The following is a 19,159-nucleotide window of genomic DNA, read 5'->3' as shown; positions in this document are numbered from 1 at the left end:
AAACATATATATATATATATATATATATATATATATATATATATACATATATATATATATATATATGGTTCCCTACCTTAAAAGATAAGTTGACCTATCTTTAAGGAAGATAAGTCTTTATTTATTATTTCTGATATATAATAAATAAATATATAAATATATTAGAAATCATGTCATTGTTAGAAATACTATGGGTACATGTAATTTTTCTGATCACGATCTGACAACTATTTTGAAAGTCTAACCGGAAGTTCGACGTTCCCTCTGGACGTACAACGATCAACGTAGCGGATCTACACGAGAGGGGAGCGGTGAGGCTGTCTCCCCCTAAACATGCGTCTTTTCCGCAGGGTGGACGTGCCCAAAGCGACCCGGGATGGAGCTCTTCCTGCCGCCTAAACCTTCGCTGTAGTTCGGCTGCAGAGAGACACCCAGGGCGTGACGACAAACAGAGGTATCTGCCCTCTTTATTTATTCAGGAGAGAAGATGGCGGAGTTCTCTCCCGTCCTGCCGATGCGGGATGGAGGAGGAGGTCGACTTGCCCAGCCCATCTTCCCGCGGTCCAGGTCGGGTTCCGAGTCCGAAAGCGAACTGTCCCAGAGCCTGGCCCGGACCAAGATCCGTTCGTACGGAAGTACAGCCAGCGTCACTGCATCCCTGGGGGAGAAATACATAGAGCATCGGGTTACAGACAGTGATACTCTGCAGGGGATTGCTCTCAAATACGGTGTGACGGTAAGGCTGCTGCCCTGCTGCGTTCATGTTGATCACAGTAACTAAACATGATGGTAATTATAACCGCCTGACACATAAACAGCAACCAGCCACAGCATCACTTTCAAATAAGTACGCCTGAGCTCTTGTATCTAGTGTGTGTCTATTCACCAAATTCACCAATTTAAAGTCATCAGTGCACAACAGTATGAGCTCAGAAAAGTCCTACGTGAAGCCCCTCTGCACTCAGGTTGGCAGCTGTGGTTAGGTGCATTTTTTAGCACGGTTTCCCACAGGAAGTTCTACCGCGGTTGTAGTTTCCACTCAGTTGGTGTGAACGCGACCTTAGTTTTTACACTTAGTTTCTGTGTTTGTGCCAGCTCTGAGCTGACCTGCAGAGAGAGATGTTCACATTCAGAACGAACAAGGCATATCATTTTTCTTCTTTCCCTTTAAATCTCCATTTGAAGGGACAATTTAATTTTTAGTTGGAACTCCTATTCTTATTTGTGCAAATTTAGTTTTATTCAACAATTCAATCCAGTTGTGTATACAATAAAGCAAATGTCTCTAACTCAGAAAAAAAGTTAGTCAAAGACTGAAGAAAATTTTGGGTGTTCTGTTTTGATGCATTCAGGGGAAAACTGACATTGTAGTTCCTAACCCAATAATCAAGGAAATATTACCTGATTCAGTTCACCAAATGCTGTTTTAAGCATCACTATTAAAAACCTGAACCCAAACATTGTTTTTTTTATTTAATTTAATTTTATTTAATTTTATTTTAATTTTATTTTTTATTTCACTCATATTGCAGATGGAGCAAATCAAACGAGCCAACAAGCTGTTCAGCAACGACTGCATCTTCTTGAGGAACAGCCTCAACATCCCCGTGGTGTCAGAGAAGCGCTCCATTTTTAACGGACTGTCTCTGGAGTCTCCTGACGGTGACGGGGAGACGGCAAACCAGGATGCACACGTACCCCACGTTATGACGCAGGACATCGAGGGACCCTCGCCCTCCTCGTCGCCGCCTCCCGAGAACTCCAGCGCCCCCCAGCCTCAGCCTCAGCCTGAGGAGCTGTCAGCCAAAGACTTCTTGCACAGACTGGATTTGCAAATCAAACAGTCAAAGCAGGCTGCACAGAGACTGAAGGAAGAGGAAGTAAGGTGAGTCGCCCTCCTCCCCTCACGGTGCAGCAGCTGCTTTGATGTGAGTCGTCCCAGTTTCAGGCCTCACTGTAGGAGCTCCGGGTTCTGTTTTACAGCGAATCACGTCCTCTCTAACCGTCCAAATCTGACCTGTTCACATCAGATTGTTTGTCCAAGGCGTTACTGTTGACTGAGTATTGCTTCGTGAAACACTAATTGCGACAAACCAGTTCTTCTTGGTGTGATAAAGGCTGGCAAATGTTCAAGTACTGCAGGCAAAGCCAGTGTTGGTGGAAACCCTCCTATTTTGGCTCCATCCCTGTAGGAGCCTTGTTCTGGTCCGATGAGCCGACATGGAGCCGTTATTTGGGGAACTTGTTGGCTCAGTAGAATTTGTGTTGTTTCTACAACAGAACATAAAACTTTTATCAGCTGCCCAAGAAAAGCTAAGATCCACAAATACTTCACACGCCCTCTACAAAATGCTTATAACATTAATACGCACAGTGGGAAATGTCTTGGCATTGCTGCAGAAGTTTTTCTTATCTCAGCCAATCAGCACCAAGGAACACGAATGGCGCTTCTGGTTTGGCTACTTTGGAAATGGCGGCAATGCATATCAGCGCCTAGGTTTGTCAGCTTCCTGTCCTGAATTTTTGCTTCAGATATTTTAGATATACTACAAAAAAATGAGCTAATAATATGTAGATTTTCTGCAAATAATTTGGAGTCATGTTCCAGAAAAAAAAAAAAAAAACTGCCGATATTGAAATCCACTATATATGAGAACAGTTTTTTTTTTCTGTCAAAGAATGAAAAAAATTCTTAAAAGTAAATATTAGACGATTAGATTAAAAGTTGTTTTTTTATTATATAAATATTAGAATACACAGTTTTTCTGTTTGGCACAGTATCTGGACTTCCTGTTAATGCAGCACAGAAACATGAAGTAAAAATAAGTAAGTGGTTAACAAACTACAGCTTTAGCGTTTCAAAAGCTTCCCATCGGGTCCAAAAGAAAGTTGATTTTGCAGAATAGTCTGTCATGAAGGAAGAAGCAGCTATCACTGCTATTCCTCCCCAAGTTAATCTGAGGTTTATGGTTTTATTTTATTGAAACAGGAAAGTTAAACAGGAATGCAGTGTGGGCGCGTGTTTGCCCTTGGATTGGTGTGGAAACAACGACGCACGCCTCTGTTTGCCCAAACACACAGAGGCTAGAAGCTCGTTTACTCGTTTGACAGCAAAACCCGGAGCAGCAACCCGAACGCCGGGGTGAGAAACGGCGCTGCTGTTTTAGAGGAAGCGCTGCGTTCCAACGATAATAGCCCGACAGAACCGCTTTGAGTGAGGCTGAAGTGGAAATAAAGTATGCAGTGTGACTCAGTCCACTATGAAGCTGACATGAACGAGAGCAGCTTTGTAGCTGAGCGGCCCCCTCTCTGTCTCAACACGCCAAGGCTAAATCTCCTGCTAAGTACCTGACAGTTGCATAACAAGGCATCTGGCTGCTGCAGCACAGAGCCTTATTTGCTGGCCTTCCTTTTTCTGATGACATTTTACTTTTCTTACGCGCTGACTGGGACTTCTGGCAATCGCACACTAAGCTCAGATAAGAGTCTGAACTGCAGTTTCTAGCAGGGATTATCTTAACGGACACGCAACTCTGGGCCGTGGCCATTGGTGTTTCTGAGGAAAGATTGTGATGAAGACACAGACAGCAAATCAGCTCCCCTGTAAAAGTATTCATGCTCTTTGAACTTTTCAGTTCAAACGCAGACTTTAATATGTTTCATATGTTACAGCAACACAATGTAGTTCGTGTGTCAGAATTTGAAGGAAAATCTTTCTGTCAGCTCTGGGAATCAAGAGCAAAACTGGCCATGTGATCAAACATGGCTGGTGGCAAACTGCTAAAGGGTTTTCTCAAAGTTGCCATATGTAAATTTTATAAATAATTTTTTTGTATTTGTTAAAACTGTCTCTGTGTTGTGACTGTTTAGTATGAGGCAGATAATCTGTGGAAGAAAATGAGCTCCTCTGCATCCTTCTGCACGGGTCTCGGTCAGAAACAGCCAATCAGAGCCAGGAGGAGGGTCTTCGCACTGTCAGTCACCCTTGTGTATGTGCTGCTCACACCCTCTCCTTTGATTATCTGTCTCATGTTATACTGTCGCAGCATAGTGACAGTTTGAACGAATATGTAGAAAAAAGAAAACATTGTTCATAAAAGTTATATATTTCAGCTTTGAGGCTTTCTTTCAGTTGTCGTTTTCAACTTGCCACACGACATACATGCATATTTTGAAATGGCTCTTTCATAAATGGTAATTTGCCTATCATTCAAACACTCGCACTGACTTAAAACTAAAGAAAGAAAGACATGAGTTCACGTTGTTGGGTTGTGCTTAAACCTCTGATCACATCTGTCTGTATGTTTTCAGGAGCAACGAGGAAGACGACACGACCCCCAAAACGTCATACCACGAGCTTTAAAGGACGCGACCATAAACACAACCTCATCTGTTTCAGTTTACCTTGCTGAACAAGTGTCATGTTTGCCTTCTTATTTATTAAACTGTAATTATTTGTTTTATTAATTCTCTTTCTTTCTTCTTTTTACTGTTTTGTCTGCTTTCTGAGCGTATTCACGCGAAGCTGCTGTACACAGCACACCAGCTGCATTCGTCCTCACAGGGAGACGCGCTGAGATTAGGCACCGTAAAAGCCCCCAATGTTTTTAAAAAAAATAAATAAATAAAAATGTTCTCAGAAGAAACCAATCATTGGAAAGCTAAAGCTTTTCTCATCAGTGTTTTCTCCCCGCGTGAGCAAAATCCTGCTAAAGTGAGGTGATGGATGGACTCAAGCCTTTTGAACACATTTGCCTCATCAAAGTCTTTGTTTTGTGTCGGAAAAAGAGTGCAGAGAGAGTTCTATTTTTGAAGTGTGAATGCATTATTTATGTGTGTGGACAACATGTCTGTAACAGCTGTTTTATTGTGCTTTTAAACTTCTTTGGTTGTATTTGCGGAAATAAATAAATATGTATTTAAGCCATACCACGACATGTCGAATGTGTTTTTTTTTTGTTTGTTTTGTTTTATCTCGAGGTGCAGATGGATTTTATGTTTGGTTTAGGCCTCCAAAAAAAACTTGGATTTACACAAGGCAGGTCGAGAAACACACGATTTGCATACAGTCAGTTTAAAGATTATATTGGTTGTTTGTGTTGAAGCTTGTCGCAATAACCGTGATACATTATGATACAAAAATGCGATGTTTATAATAATGAGCTATTCTGTAAACTTTAAAGGATTCTATTAAAGGCTCAATAAAAAAAAAATAAACATTTTATATATTTTTCTTTCATCAGGTGCTTCGTAGTCAAGCACAATGCAGACCACATATAAAGAAAAGGCAATGTTTTATTTGCTTTTACAACTTTAGGAAAAAAACCCACAAATATTTACATTTAAAAATACTTCTATCATCTGCCTCTACATTGATGGAGACGTAAAACACATAGTAGGGACATGCAGAGAGAATTACTGACTGCGACACCGCCCCCTAGCGGGCTCCAGGTGGATTACAGCAGAACAGGAAAAAGAAAAGGTAGCAACAAGGCGCACAGACATCATAACGTCACAAACATAATTATGGTAAAATAAAAAAGCAAGAATACATAAAATCTCACATATGCGCTGGAAAATAAGATAAGTATGGCTGACTAAGACAGGTTTACACATTAGTATAATTTGATATCTGTGGATTTATTGTTGCAATGCGGTTCTAACATTCACAGGCTTCACTGTGTGATGCGACAAAGTATTCAGGTTCCTCATGAAAGGATTTCAGCTAGCTGTCTTCCGTTTTCGGGTGCAAATTTCAATTTAGTTGAGGCTGAATTTAAATTTTGGTTCATTTTTGGAACATCTGGGAAACTGGGTTTTGATTATACTGCCGGTAATTTATCATATGATTTAAAATCATTTGAGAGAGTCTGTGTTCTTGTAGATCTTAGTGACGGACTTGGGACGGATTATCTTGTCACAGGCTGCTGTAGATCCTCTTTATGGTGTCTCCTTCGTCTTTGGCGATGATTCCTTTCTCGATATACGAGTCGACTTGCTGGTCCATGAAATCCTTCAGCTTGGACAGGTCATAATCTGGAGGAACGAGAAGCAGCACATGAGGGCGGTTTATAATCTGACGTTCACAGCAGGCTCATTAAGGATGGCAGGGGGAACCCTTGAGACGCCACACCCAAACAAGCTCCAAGGAGGATTAGGGTCAAAGGATGTTTGTCTGATGCCAGATTTGCAGCCGTCTAATGAGAAGGTCATGCTGCAAGACGATAGATAATTTTATTCGCATTCATGCTAAAATATGATTATTTAGGAAAAAGAACATTTAATTTCCTTACATCTATTCAGGTATGGGAGAAAATCCCAATAATATGAATCATTATAAACACAGCATCCAACATCAGCTCTAAACTGACTTGGTGTCTCAAAGTGTCTAAATGTCGTCGTGTTTCCATTATTGCAACTATAACTACAATGTAAGCTTTGTAGTCGCAGTTTAATGGCGTGTTTGAACAGACGTTACCCAGGTGACATAATGTAGCTCTTGTGAATATTGTGGAAACAGAGCATGGAAAAGGTTCCTGCAAGCAAAATGTGGCCAAAGGTTGAACTTTCTGATAAATGACACTGCAGGCGGCTTTGGTGTGAAACGAAGACGAATGTAAATAAAAGCACCTTATGCCCACTGTTAAGTATGGTAGAAAATCTGTGATGTTGTGGACTTCAAAATGCCCTAGGAATTCTTGCTGGAGGGCACAAACTGTGAAATACCTGAAAATATTAAAGTGAAACCTTACAAACTGGGTTTCATTTGTTGTTTCAACAAGATATCGACCAAAGCGGGCGGCCAAATCAGCGCAGAAATGATTCTTCAGTCTGTGGACCTGAAGTATATAGAAAATCTATTAGACTGGATGATGTGGAGGAATTATGCAAAGTAAATGTTCAAAGTTCCCTTTTCTGCTCCAACAGTGCAAAAGAGTATAAAAGAAGCCTGGAACCCTATTTTACCTTATTGGTAAAACATTAACAATACGGGTGCCAACATTTGTTCCAGATAGATGTGGGGATTATATTTCTTAGTGTGAGATTATTCCACTGCAATAAAAAAATGTACATATGAAGTATTTTTGCAGATCTTAATCACATGCTGCAACATATTTTTTAAATGTATTAAGCCCTATTAAAGTATGATTTGTTTTCAGTTTGTTTCAGATGAAATGATCAGTGAGAAAAAAAAATCAGTTTCCCATCCTTTTCTTTTCAACTTCAAAACATATATCTTTTCAGTTTCAAATCTTTAGTTTGAGTTCATTTTTCCATTTCAAATACTTTCTTTTCAGTTTGAAATAGTTTTTCTTTTGAACAAACAATATGGCCCCAATGTAGGTCCACAGACTCCAACTAAACCAGTAGCGGATGGATAGAGAACGACCAAAAGGTCACACACTGCGACCTCCCAGCATTTGCAGCGGGGCGGATCGTTGCAGCGCTTTATGGTTTGAGCCACTTGCGTGGAAAAGATCAAAAGAAAGCGATTAGACGCGGCGTCAGTCGCCGTCACCAGGGCCGTAAAAAGCCAAGTGGCAAAAGCCAGGATGTTTCCGTGTGTATCCATCTGCTCCTCTGGCTAATCTTTACAGAGTGTAGGCGTACGCACCGGCGTGCGGACGGACTTACATGAACTCATTAACACACACTAATGGGCTGCTGAGATCGTCCTAATGGAGGCTTCTGGTAGAGTAAACACAACGAATGGCTCGGATCCCGCTCTGTTTCTATGACACTGTTTTCAGCCGCGAAGGCTTTGTTCTCTCCTAAAAAAAGAACAAGGACGAGGGCTTCAAAGAGGAGTTCAGTGTGCTGCGAAATGAGCCACAAATGGACACCCTCATGCTGCTTTATTTTAGTCCTAAATGGAGCCTGATCATGGGAAAATTGGGTGATTGGACACATTTTGTCCGTGTGCGCCTCTTCTTACACCATTATCTGTATGTCTCGGTTCGCTGGCAAGAAGGCGGGGAACCCCCAGTTGTCCCGGACAACCGTTGCACACTCCTGAATGCTAATGAAGTGTCCTATCTAGGGCAAGGTTAAAGATGAGCGCCCAACAAAACATCCCTGCTGATCTGGCCTCCCATGTCCCCTCTCCTCCATCAGCACTGCACTTTCAAGAGTCCCTAGTTTTTTTTCTTCTTGTTGTTGTCGTTTTATTTCTCCTGTGTTCAGGAAGGGAAGCCAGAATCTGGGTCAAACTTGGTTTTAATCCGTAATCCCTCTGTCTTCACCTTCTTATCCTTGTTGTTGAGCTCGGATCAGATCGGCACAAATAAAACGAACGGTGCGGATAAATCTCGCGGAGCCTGAACTTTTGTTTTCTTGTCTGGGATATCACGCTGAGCTCGACTGCCACGCATAGATCTGAATGGTGAGAACTCATTAGCGATTCATTCCCCTCTGCCTAATTAAGCAGCGCAGGCCATTGATTTTGCAACACGGCGACGTCCGACTGTATCCGGCCTTGCCAGAGACGCTACAAGAGTTTTTACCGCTCTGCAGGCCAAAGCTGAAAGTATCAGAGAACAACACCCTTGCGTTTCAGCTACTGTATGTTTGGTGTTTTAACGAAGCAGATTCAAGTGTTTTGTCCGCGAGCAAGCAGCTGTTTCTGGAGCAATTAGGATGGCATGATTAGGGATGATCCATATTGATGAGATCTGGAGCGAAGCATTTATTTTAATATACCACGCTCCTTTAAAATGCAAATAGGGGACAACAAGGGTCGCCGGTTTTCCTTCGCCCCAGACGTGGCAGTTTTAGAAGAATGAAGAAGCAGTGATTTGGAAATAAGGGCTTTTTTCTGTGTGTCACATCAGCAAACTCGTGTAACCTCCAGCCATATTCAGCAAGATGAAGGAATCAGGACTCAGATTGCATCATCAACTTTGCTGTAATGAAAAAAACGCCTCACCATTTTTGCCTTCTTCCTTGTTGTGCTTCTTCAGCCACTCGATGTTCTTCCTGATGGCCTCCAGGTAGGTCTCCGATTTGGCCGGCTGATCTGGGTTTTCAAAGAAACGGAGAACAGAGGTGAGACATTTCCCTCGCTGACACACTATTATTCCTGAAAGACATTTTCTTGTTTGCCAAGACTGTGAAACTTGCAAGGACCTTCATTTTACCAGCTAGTAAAACAGCCAAGTAGTAGATTTATAAATTATTCATAACGTGAAAAATGTAACCCTCATGCTTTTTTTTTTTTTTTTTCCACAAAAAACACAACGGCTGCAAGGACGGCTTCAAAAAGCAAGCCTCCCCAGATGAATGTAATATATACAGAGTTATACTCTTAATTTAGTCATAGATCAAATGTGCATTAATATAGATGTTTTCTCTTTTTTTTTTTTGTTGATAAAACTTAAATAGGCCAAGTCACTGCAGACTTTAAAACCAGCCAATCAGTTTTCTATTTAGTAATTGATGAGCCTGACAACCCCAGTCTGCGTTTTATTTTGTTCTTTGTTTATCTGTTCCTGTCTGGGTGGAAATGTGGATTATATTGACGTGCCGTGTGCGCAGTCTGCCAGGACACGCACTAGACGAGGCTGTGACAAGCTTTTCTGGTGCCTGTTATTGGACTGGCCTAGTTCAGAGACGAGCAGGGGCTTAATTATGATTGGCCTGAACTGCGGAGCGTTGTTTATTTCCCAGGAGCTCCGCTGTGAAAAACAAAATGTCTGAACTGGTTTCCACTGCACTGAAACCATTTTTGTGGTAGACTGAGTATGATAATTTACTTAATTGAAGTGAAGTGGTGAGGATTTGTTGTGTTTTTGTTGTTGTTGGAAAATTATATATTTATTTGAGACATGAGGAGGTACAAAACAAAACAAAACAAAAAAACAATAAAATTGTGATTTGAGCAAAAAAAAAAAAAAAACAACAACAACAAAAAACAAAGAGTGCTAAGGACGAGGCCGGACATTGTCATTCGTGAAATGAAGAAAAATGTTGAAACTGTGAAAGAGTTTGGCTACGTAGAACAAAACGCTACGCGTGTGTGTGGCGGTCGTCAGGGTTCCCCTGTGGACTGACTGGTCTCAGTTGACGGCTGCTCCTCTTTGGTCGAGTCCTTCAGGTTCTCGTACTCCTTCTGCATCTTGGCAGTCTCGGATTTGGTGTTGTCGTCTTCGTCAAAGTTTTTCCCTAAAAGCAGAATAAAAACACAAAAATGGTTCAAATTCTTGGCGGAAACACTTTGTGGTTGTTCAGTAAATTGGACATCTGTAATTTGACTCTTTTTTTTTAATCTGATTTGCAAGAAGCTAGTTGCTTCCGTCCTTCAGTAGCCTTTCAAATAACGCTCCCCGAAGTGATTCATTCTTCTTTTGCATTTTTGATACCAACATAAAGTTGAGTTAAAGTAATCTTATTGCAGTGCAATAATTATCTACTGCGGGGGGGGGGAAAGAACTTTGGAAATGTTTTAAACTTCTCGCGTCATTGTCTGTGTTGGCAAAATGAACTGGCCTTATTGTTCAGCCTGATTTATTCCAGTTCATTTAAAGTTTTTAATTGTTGCATAAAGGCAGGTATAATTGCTTAGCTATTTTCTTTTTATTTCAAGGACCTGTGCTCAAATCCTTGAGCAAATATACTTAAAGATTGGATTGATATTGTGCAATAAAATGATCTATTCTAAGCTTAACATTTCAATCAAAGGTGTAACTAGACATGGAAGGCAAAGTATAAAAAACAGGTGAAATGGAAAACAACTTTACTTTATTGCAGGTTACTGATGAGCCATTTTGAAAGTGTTTAGCCAAAGAAGTGATCTAACTATGTAGATTATTTCTACATAATTCTTTTCTGACCAAAGAAAAGGACAATTTGCCATTTTTTCCCAAACAATTATAATTTTTTTTTAATATATATCCAGTCTGGGCCAATTTACTTAACTACAAGTTTTTAGGATAAAGTTACAAAGGTCTTTTTATGCACCTTTTTTTGAATTCTGTTAGTTTTCAGTAACAAAAACTGGTTATTTTCAAACTTTCAGTCCAGCCACTGTCTTCATCACACAGCCTAAAAGATATCACTCTGAAGAATGTTTGACGCATTCAAGAGAAAAAAATAAACGTTACCGGTGAGACCCGAAATGTCCGGGACCACGAGGGACTTTCCGAGCTTGTTCTTTGTCTGCATGGCGATCATGGCGTCCAGGTTCTCTGCAGGTGGACAGAAGAGGACAAACATTTACTTTCAGATCTCGTCGGTCCAGTGCGGTCGGTCGGTTCTCTCTGCGGACGATGAATGGACACCCGTTGACCGTTTCGGCGTCTCACGCTGTTCCTGTGTGACTCAGAGGGTTATTATCATGAGAGAAAGCCTCGCTCTCATTAACGAATACGAGGCTCAGGAGCATGACGACAGTAATAAACATAACATTGTGTTTCCTTTTTTTTTACCCTCCTCCATTCTCATTTCCAGTGGCTTAATTAGCAATCTCAACCAGAGTGAAAAAAAAAAGAAAAAGCCTTTATGGGAATAATTTATGTGTGGTTTAATTATCTGTATGTGTGCTGGACCTGTTTAACATCACCAAATGCTGCCGTTTGTTTTCTAAATGTTTACATTTCTGCATGAATTCATCACGTAATCCTCAAGTCGTGTTGTACGTGTTACCGGGGGCCGGGGGGGTGGGATATTATGTGTTTGCAGAGAGATTATGAAACGAGGAGACAAACACAGATCATGTGGCTGGACAGGACAGGAGGAGGGAAACATTACACGTAAAGATAAAGGAAGCAGATGTTCTGGGGATAAATGCAGCTAAAAACACATCGTCTGTGTTGATTTCCCGTCAGTTTTCTAATTCATCATTTAAAAGCTTTGCATAAATAGTTAACAGACAGATTAAAGCACTTTGCGCTTTAAATAGCTCCGAGAACCTTTGCGGTGTTTATTGATTTCCTCTTGACGTGAGCAGAAATATCTGCTGGTTAGAAACTGTTTGTTACCACCTGAGCTGCTTTAATTAATATTATAAGCTTGGAGGACAAAATGCAGATGAGAGCAGAGGCATAGTTTGGTTTTTCTGATCGGGTCCAGAACCCTGAGGAATCTTTTTATTTCACAGATCAAACAGAGGGTATGACAAGGCTCGGCGTTGAAACGTTTTCCGATTTCCTCTCTTGTGTTTTCTACTCCTTACTATCTAATCAGCCCACTTTCCTCTGCTCTTTCTATGTACACCGTCCACCTCCTCACACCTGGAGACACACATAAGCACAGAATAAGCCACTCTTTTTTTTTCCTCCCTTCCCGTGCTTCCTGCCTCTGCATATCGCTCACTCTCTGGCTGCATCTTGAAGCAAGCAAGCATCACCCGCTGCCAGATTAGAGATGATTGGCAGCCCTGAGTACTCAGTGGTGAACCTGCTGTGACTCACTGGAACATCACAACCAGTTCAGGGGAGAAAGAGAGAGAGAGGAGGAGGAAGGGCGTGTGCCTGTCGCTAGGAGATGGAGGAAATCCATTTCTGTGTCTTGCTATATAACCTGGACTAGGAGAATGCTGGGGGCCGGTTGCCACGGAGACCTGCATCTTTTCTAATGGTATATTGCACTCGGTGGCGGTGTGTAGCAGCTAACGTGGCAGCAGTTTGAGACAGTAATGGCCATCTGTTGGGAACGGTCATCTGAAGGAGAATTGAATAATCCGTCTAAAGGCTAAACGCAGCGGGTCAAACCTTAGCGGACGACAAACTTGGAGCTAAATTTGTTTTTATCTCATTCATGTCAACAGTAGAAGTGAAGGGGAAACATGGCTGCCAAGTTATTTATGTTTTAAATTTAAAAAAAGAAAAAACCTATATGAACTATTAGATATCATATTATATTTATGGATGAAATTAAAAAACAAAATGAAATGAAGTAAATAAATTCAATTAAAATCAATTCATTAAATTAAAAATTAATAAGAAATTCGATATTTACATATTGAACCTCATTTATTTTTCTCCTACTCATATTGTGAGATGAAATTAATATAATTTAAGGCAGGAAAAGAGTAAATCATTTAATCAAAACTTCTCTCTCTCTTTCTCTTTTTTCATAGCTAATTTTAAGTTTAAATTTCTCTTTTCGACTGGATGCTGATTTGAACTGAGGGAAGGATTACGTCACGGAGAGAGGACCGGATGGGTTCGGGATTTCCCGAGGCGGACGTAAAGATGACGGCTGTGCTGTCTGTGAAAGGTGGCTGACCTTTCCACCGGCTACTGATGCCCACATCGTAACCAGTCTGGTCATACTGGAAGCCCCCTGACATTTATTATCTGCCCTCACTGGCTTTACGCTCGACTGCTTTAGACCAACAGCACACAGAAAAAAAACAACAAAAAACCAGACATGGATAAAATGGATGCACACTGGATGGATTAAAGTCTAAATCTGAAATCCTTCTTCTTGCTGTAAGCCCCATGTCAAAAAAGCAACAAATTTGTCACATCATTACATACATATACATGTATGTATATGTATATATATATGTAGAGAGATTTTTCACACAACCCCAAATGTTTGAGTTAATTTTTAAATAACCTGCCAATCAAAAGAGGTGAAAATATTGTATTTTTTCCTCATTGGCTTCATGATGTGCAAATAGACAATAGGAAACAAATTTGGGACACAACTAACAGCTAAATTGCCTTGTTGTTTTTGGGATGCTGCCCCCGATGGCATGCCGCCCTGGGCTTAACGCCCTCATGAAAAACTGCTGAAAAGATTTCTTGATGCTTCAAAATCAATGTTAAACACAAAGCATCATATTTATGGAAAAGAGGATGAATGGATGGTTTTAACTAGGATAAGCTGTAATTATTCTCTTTTCATGTTATGCACTTTAAAAAGTAGCACAAACAGTCTTGGTGGTGAATAACTTTGAAAATGTCCCACGAAAACTGAGCTCCACATCGACCACATGAGCAATAAAACCTGTTCATTCAAAGCCTAAAGCATTTACCTCGAATAGTGATTCAGCAACCTGATGAAGTACCTTAAAATTTAAACCTCCAAATTATCGTCTTTAACGTCTTACCGAGATATGAAACTCCCTCCTCTGGAGTGATGGTGCCATACTTCACCATCATCTTCACAAAATCGATCAGCGTCTTCATGATGGTGATCAGGGTTTCTCTTTCCTGAGCGTCTTGCTCTGGAGAAACAAAGCAGAGAGCCAGTAGAAAATGAGGACGGACGTACGGATGGATGGAAATGGTCCTGAAACGTTTGACCGCTGAATTCTTCGTAACTGGAGTGTCGATAATGAGATCACTAGAGTGCCTGTGTGTGTGTGTGTGTGTGTGTGTGTGTGTGTGTGTGTGTGTGTGTGTGTGTGTGTGTGTGTGTGTGTGGGTGGGTGGGTGGGTGGTTTTATCATCCACACTTCCTTTTCTGTCTTCAAACAAATGTGGGGGGGAAAGCCCTGACTCATCCTCTTCTGGCTAAAATAAAATAATCTTCTGTGAGGAGGATTTGAGTTTTCACCTGAATCGAGGCTTTTGAGCAGCCGGTAGAAGTTTGGGAAGTACTGCAGGTCCTGGAGCCCGTCTTCAGGGTTCACCTCGTTGCCCTCCTCTTTCTCTTTGTCCCAGCTGTTGTCCACGTCTTCCTCCGCATCCCTGTCCACCTCGTCCGCAATCTCGTCGTCGTTGTTGGCTACTTCGTCATCGTCTTCTTCATCGTAACGCCGCCTGGGTGTCTCCCATGCATCCTGAGAGAGAAAAAAAAAAAAACGGCAGGTTTTAGATCCTAGCAGCTGTTACCATGACTATGACATTTTTTGTCTCCCGCCGTACTGTGTCTGAACCCAGGTCGTCCTGCTCTCCCCTAGACTCCTGGTCCATGTCCTCGATTTCATTATTCTTTGCATTTTTGGTGATGAGATCCTGGAGCGCCTCGGCCACCTGGTATTCCAGAGTATCTGCCTGGTTTTCAGTGATCTACAGGAAAAGGAAAAAAAAAAAAGGAATCAGACAATAACAGCAAGTTTGTGATGATAGAGTCCAGATTATTGATCGGTGACCTCAGTTCAACAGGGGGAGGGGCAAAGACAAGCTGTCCATCGAGTGACAAAAAACTAATTCACATCTGAACTCGTGGAACAATAAATGCAATTTACACATATCTTCATCTGCTATAGTGACGGTAGAGACTGTGCAGAGGGAGGGGGAGCGAGCCCCCCGCGGGGGTAAAATGTCAAGCGACCCGCTGGGGCTCAACTCAACACGAGTTTCAGAGGGCGAGGCTGAGCTCGGTGCTTACCAGCCCCAGTTTGAGCAGCTTGGAGACGATCCTGTCGAACACCCCTCTGTCGTCCTCCTCGTATATTTTGTTGGCAATCTTCTGAACGATATCCTCGGCAGTCAGCGGGGTGCCGTCAACCTGCCGGAAGCTTTCTGGGTCATCTGTGAAGAGAGATGGTCGATGTCATTGCTTTCAGCCTCGCGGAGAAGAATTACTTTCTTCACACACTAAAAAAAAAAAAAAAAAAAAAAAAAAAAAAAAAAAAGCGTTCCTCATATTCGGCGTGTCACAGCAATCCCGAGCGACAAATGTGCAACTGCGACAGTCTGACACTTGCATAATGGCGCTGGCTGCTTCCTGAGGTCCAAAACTGAGTGAAAAACGAGGAGCATTGCCAGATTATTTTTGTCCATGTGTGCAGGTTGAATCATGAGTGATACGGTTCCTTCCATCTATTTTTGGCTCACTTTGAAAAGATCTTGACTGCTGAGCTTGCCAAATGTAAGCGTATAGAGCGTAATCTGGAAGTGGGGGAGAAGAAACAAAAGGTTTGTGTCCCTGCTGGGTCGAAATGCAGGAGCAGAGGAAGCGATGCTGCTCCGTGGTTTGACTTCCAGTCACCTGACCTCTAAGAGGGCTTCAAAGGTCAGATTGCAGTAAATGTGGGCCCCCTTGAAATGCTAAATGTAAAGTGATGTGAAAAAATGTGAATGCCATAAATATAACTTATTTTCTTAGGAAAGATTTGCATATTGATGCCTAATCAGAAAGTCATTCATTTGCACTTAAGCAACAAAAATTTAAATTGGTTGACTCCTTAAGCAACAAAAAAAAAAAAAAAAAAAAAAACTAACTGAAGCTATACAAAAATGCATGTAGACTCTATAGGGAAAAACGTTTCATCTTAGAGAGATGGAAAACCAATTCTGATAGTAAAGGCAGCTCAAAACAAAATGTATGAAATAAAAAAAAGTAAGAGAATTCTCCGGTATGTGATTTTAGATATTTTAAGATACGATGTGATACACCGGTAAGTGATTTTAGACATTTTAAGAAGGACTAAATAATCTGGAGTTCTATCCGAACTCATTAAAGAAACAAACTAAAACATTTTTCTCTTCATTTATAATACTCACTGTGAGTTATCTGTGTTGTCACAGTTTATATTAAATATTCATATGTCGAAACATTTTTAAAAAAGCGCAGTAGTTAAAAAGATGTTCTATTTTTTTTTTCTATATGAGCGATGAAAGCATCCTGCAAAGTAGTGGAAGACAGAGCATCAGCTTTCACCACATCGGAGTCGAGGAGGAGGAAGAGGATAATCTGTTTCTGCTGGATTCACGTGTCCTCCTGCCTCTTGACTGCTTCCTTTCTGCTGCGGCTCAACTCCATTATACCCACGTGTCTCCTCAGTCTACTCTTTTCTTAAAATGTCTGCCTGGTGGCCTGCCAGCAAACGGATAGAGGCAGCAGCCCGCGTTACGGGTCTGTCCTTGATGAGGGTGGAAAAAAAGAACAAAACAAAAACCAAGACAAAGGACGCAGACTGGAGACTTCTGTCAGTGACTTGCAGACACAAGTGCGTCATTGTTTTAATGGGAAGCGCTCCCTTCTGCGTTTTGATGGATGGAAGGAACAGAAGAATCAGTGCGAAGTGCATGTCGAGCGGGCGTATACCCTGGTACTTGCCGTAGTCCATCCCGTGCTTGGTGGAGTCGTAGTCGTCAGCCAGACGTCTGCTCTTCGTCGAATCGGATTCGTCGGGGACGTACTGATGATCCCCCTTCTTCACCGGCCCTTCCGGGGCCTCTTTCGATTTCTGGCCGTCGGCCAGAGACTTGAGCATGGTGAAGTCGTCGCCTTGCTCTGGTTCCGCGTCCTTGGAGGTCGCGGGTTGTTTGCTCTCTGTCAAGGAAGGGGAAGCAAACAACAATGAATAAGGGCGCAGACGATGGCTCCATTACTGGAAAGGCTGCTGCAACCTGAATCTGCACAGCAGGCGGAAACAGAGCCATCAATTGATTGGCAATGAGGTGTCCTCTTACCTGCTGACTGCACCGCAGCCTTCACGCTGTCGGCCTCTGCAATCTGGCCAAGGACAAACAATTGATTGTCACACAGGATATGAGGCCTGATAATTAATGTTTGTAGGGATAAGAGGGGGTGGGGAACCCAGGCGCTGTTTGAAAAGTGACCATAAAACACATTTGGCCGGATATTAAAAGAAGAAAATTAGCTGTGTGGGGTGTGTTGAGACAATAGGGGACGTCACCAACCTGTTCCTGTAAAGGTCTCTCTTCTGTCAGCTGTCTGTTGTACACAGTTTTATCTGCAACGAAATCACCGCTTTAGGCGATCAAACTGGTGGCCGAAAGCAGAATACATTAGCCGTACAGGTGATTTAATTACGAACTTTAATTCACTTGAGATATAATTTAAAGTTGCTTCGGTGAAAATTGACCTTTCAGATTGATGTGATCTGCTGGGTTTCTGCCCTCCGAGCTCTCCACCAGAGGCAGAGCTTAATCGGATTATCAAACAAAAGATTAAACTGTGGCGAAAATAGACCACAAGCGGCCTAAAGCGACCGGGCGCATTAAAAACACCAGCAGCCGCCACCGAGTTGCACGGAGCTCAACTCTGAGGGTTACACGACAAGTATATTTAATTTGAATTTAGACTACAAAACAGGCAAGGGAAATAAAACAGCAGACCAAACACAATTTATAATTTTTTTTTAATTTATCCTTCTTTATGCGCTCCATTTAGTGTTTCGTTGTACTTTTGGGAAGTTTTATGCAAATCTTAAAAACGACTGCGCACATTTCTGTCAATCAAACGGTGCCCCAGTTCCCGCGAACTCACCATCCGCTGAGGCTGTAGGTGTGGGGAAGGCAGATGTCTGGCTCACTACATTCAGAACAAGGAGCTGGAGAAGCACGAAAAGGCCAACGCGTTTTGACGCCATCCTTAGAATGATCTACAACTGAGCGCGCAGGAAACCAGTTCCTATCGGCGTGAGTGAGTCTGGTGGGGGAATCTCTTTTCCTGAGGAACAAAAAAAGCAAACAAACGAACAAAAAAAGGAAGAAGTCCTGAATGCTTGGACAGCTCCGGAACCAGGTGCTGCGTCTTGATGGGGATGAAGCCGCTCTGTCTGCCTATAGACGCACCGGGCGGGTAAAGGCTGGAGAAGAAAAAAAAGAGAGAGATGTGCGCTGCCGGAGCTGTTGACGCACGGTGGTGCTGAAAGCAGGTCACCTGTCTAATTAAATGCAGATAAGCAAGGAGGCTGTTCCAGCCCCGTGTGAGCTGCAGCATCACCTGCCAAGGCAGTAATACAGCCCACTACAACAAGACCTGCCCCCTCATCAGAGAGGAAGGGGGAGGAGACGTGGGGGAGACAAAGGAGAAGGAGGGGATGAACACTGCAAGAAGTGCGCAAGTTACTCTCTCTCTCTCTCTCTCTCTCTCTCTCTCTCTCTCTCTCTCTCTCTCTCTTCTGGCTGCATTATGAATATTATTTGTTAACCTATTTTCAGATTTATATCTAAAACCCGAGGCATTGGAATCACTATCCAGAAAAAACAAACAAACAAACAGAAAAAAACCCCGCAAATCACGTTCAGAAGTTCAGTTTACTAATTTGCGCCATCAAACACGTTCCTTGCTTTTTAAACCTTCTGAAATCAACAATACCACAATTGTAAAGCATATTTATCAGGTTGCTATGCTGCAGGTAACTGTTAGCAAACAAACTGTCTTTCCATTTTCCAACAGCACCCATCTAAATCCAATTACTTGAGTGAAACATTTTTTGCAGCGTTTGACCAGGGAAAAAAAAACGCCCATTTCGTGCGTCACCCACAATCTGCGTCATGTTTGTAGATCT

At 42.0% G+C, this 19,159-nt stretch overlaps 2 protein-coding genes across 3 annotated transcripts; one reads left to right on the top strand and one right to left on the bottom strand.

Annotated features, from left to right (window-relative positions):
- Window positions 1-256: 256 nt before the first annotated feature.
- On the top strand, window positions 257-4,929 carry lysmd2 (LysM, putative peptidoglycan-binding, domain containing 2). Its single transcript, XM_014990252.2, has 3 exons — window positions 257-736; window positions 1,533-1,885; window positions 4,312-4,929. Exons 1-3 carry the CDS (start codon window positions 488-490, stop codon window positions 4,361-4,363), a joined length of 654 nt encoding a protein of 217 aa, XP_014845738.2. The 5' UTR covers window positions 257-487; the 3' UTR covers window positions 4,364-4,929.
- Window positions 4,930-5,277: 348 nt separating this feature from the next.
- On the bottom strand, window positions 5,278-18,684 carry scg3 (secretogranin III). Of its 2 annotated transcripts, none has more exons than XM_014990250.2 (12): window positions 18,133-18,684; window positions 17,544-17,596; window positions 17,313-17,355; window positions 16,945-17,172; window positions 15,283-15,425; window positions 14,817-14,960; window positions 14,506-14,731; window positions 14,057-14,173; window positions 11,100-11,183; window positions 10,051-10,161; window positions 8,927-9,016; window positions 5,278-6,036 (listed from the first exon to the last, which is right to left on the bottom strand). In XM_014990250.2, the coding sequence occupies exons 1-12, from the start codon at window positions 18,233-18,235 to the stop codon at window positions 5,918-5,920; spliced, it is 1,461 nt and encodes a 486-aa protein (XP_014845736.2). In that variant the 5' UTR covers window positions 18,236-18,684; the 3' UTR covers window positions 5,278-5,917. The 2 variants fall into 2 exon arrangements, with proteins under 2 accessions (XP_014845736.2, XP_014845737.2); XM_014990251.2 differs by having other exon boundaries at window positions 16,957-17,172; window positions 18,133-18,683.
- Window positions 18,685-19,159: the final 475 nt, after the last annotated feature.

The sequence above is a fragment of the Poecilia mexicana genome, unplaced genomic scaffold (genome assembly GCF_051168715.1).
Source record: "Poecilia mexicana isolate PSO_F unplaced genomic scaffold, ASM5116871v1 scaffold_3, whole genome shotgun sequence".
NCBI lineage: Eukaryota > Metazoa > Chordata > Actinopteri > Cyprinodontiformes > Poeciliidae > Poecilia > Poecilia mexicana.
Note: the sequence above shows the minus strand (reverse complement) of the source record. Positions and strands in the feature narration are given on the sequence as shown.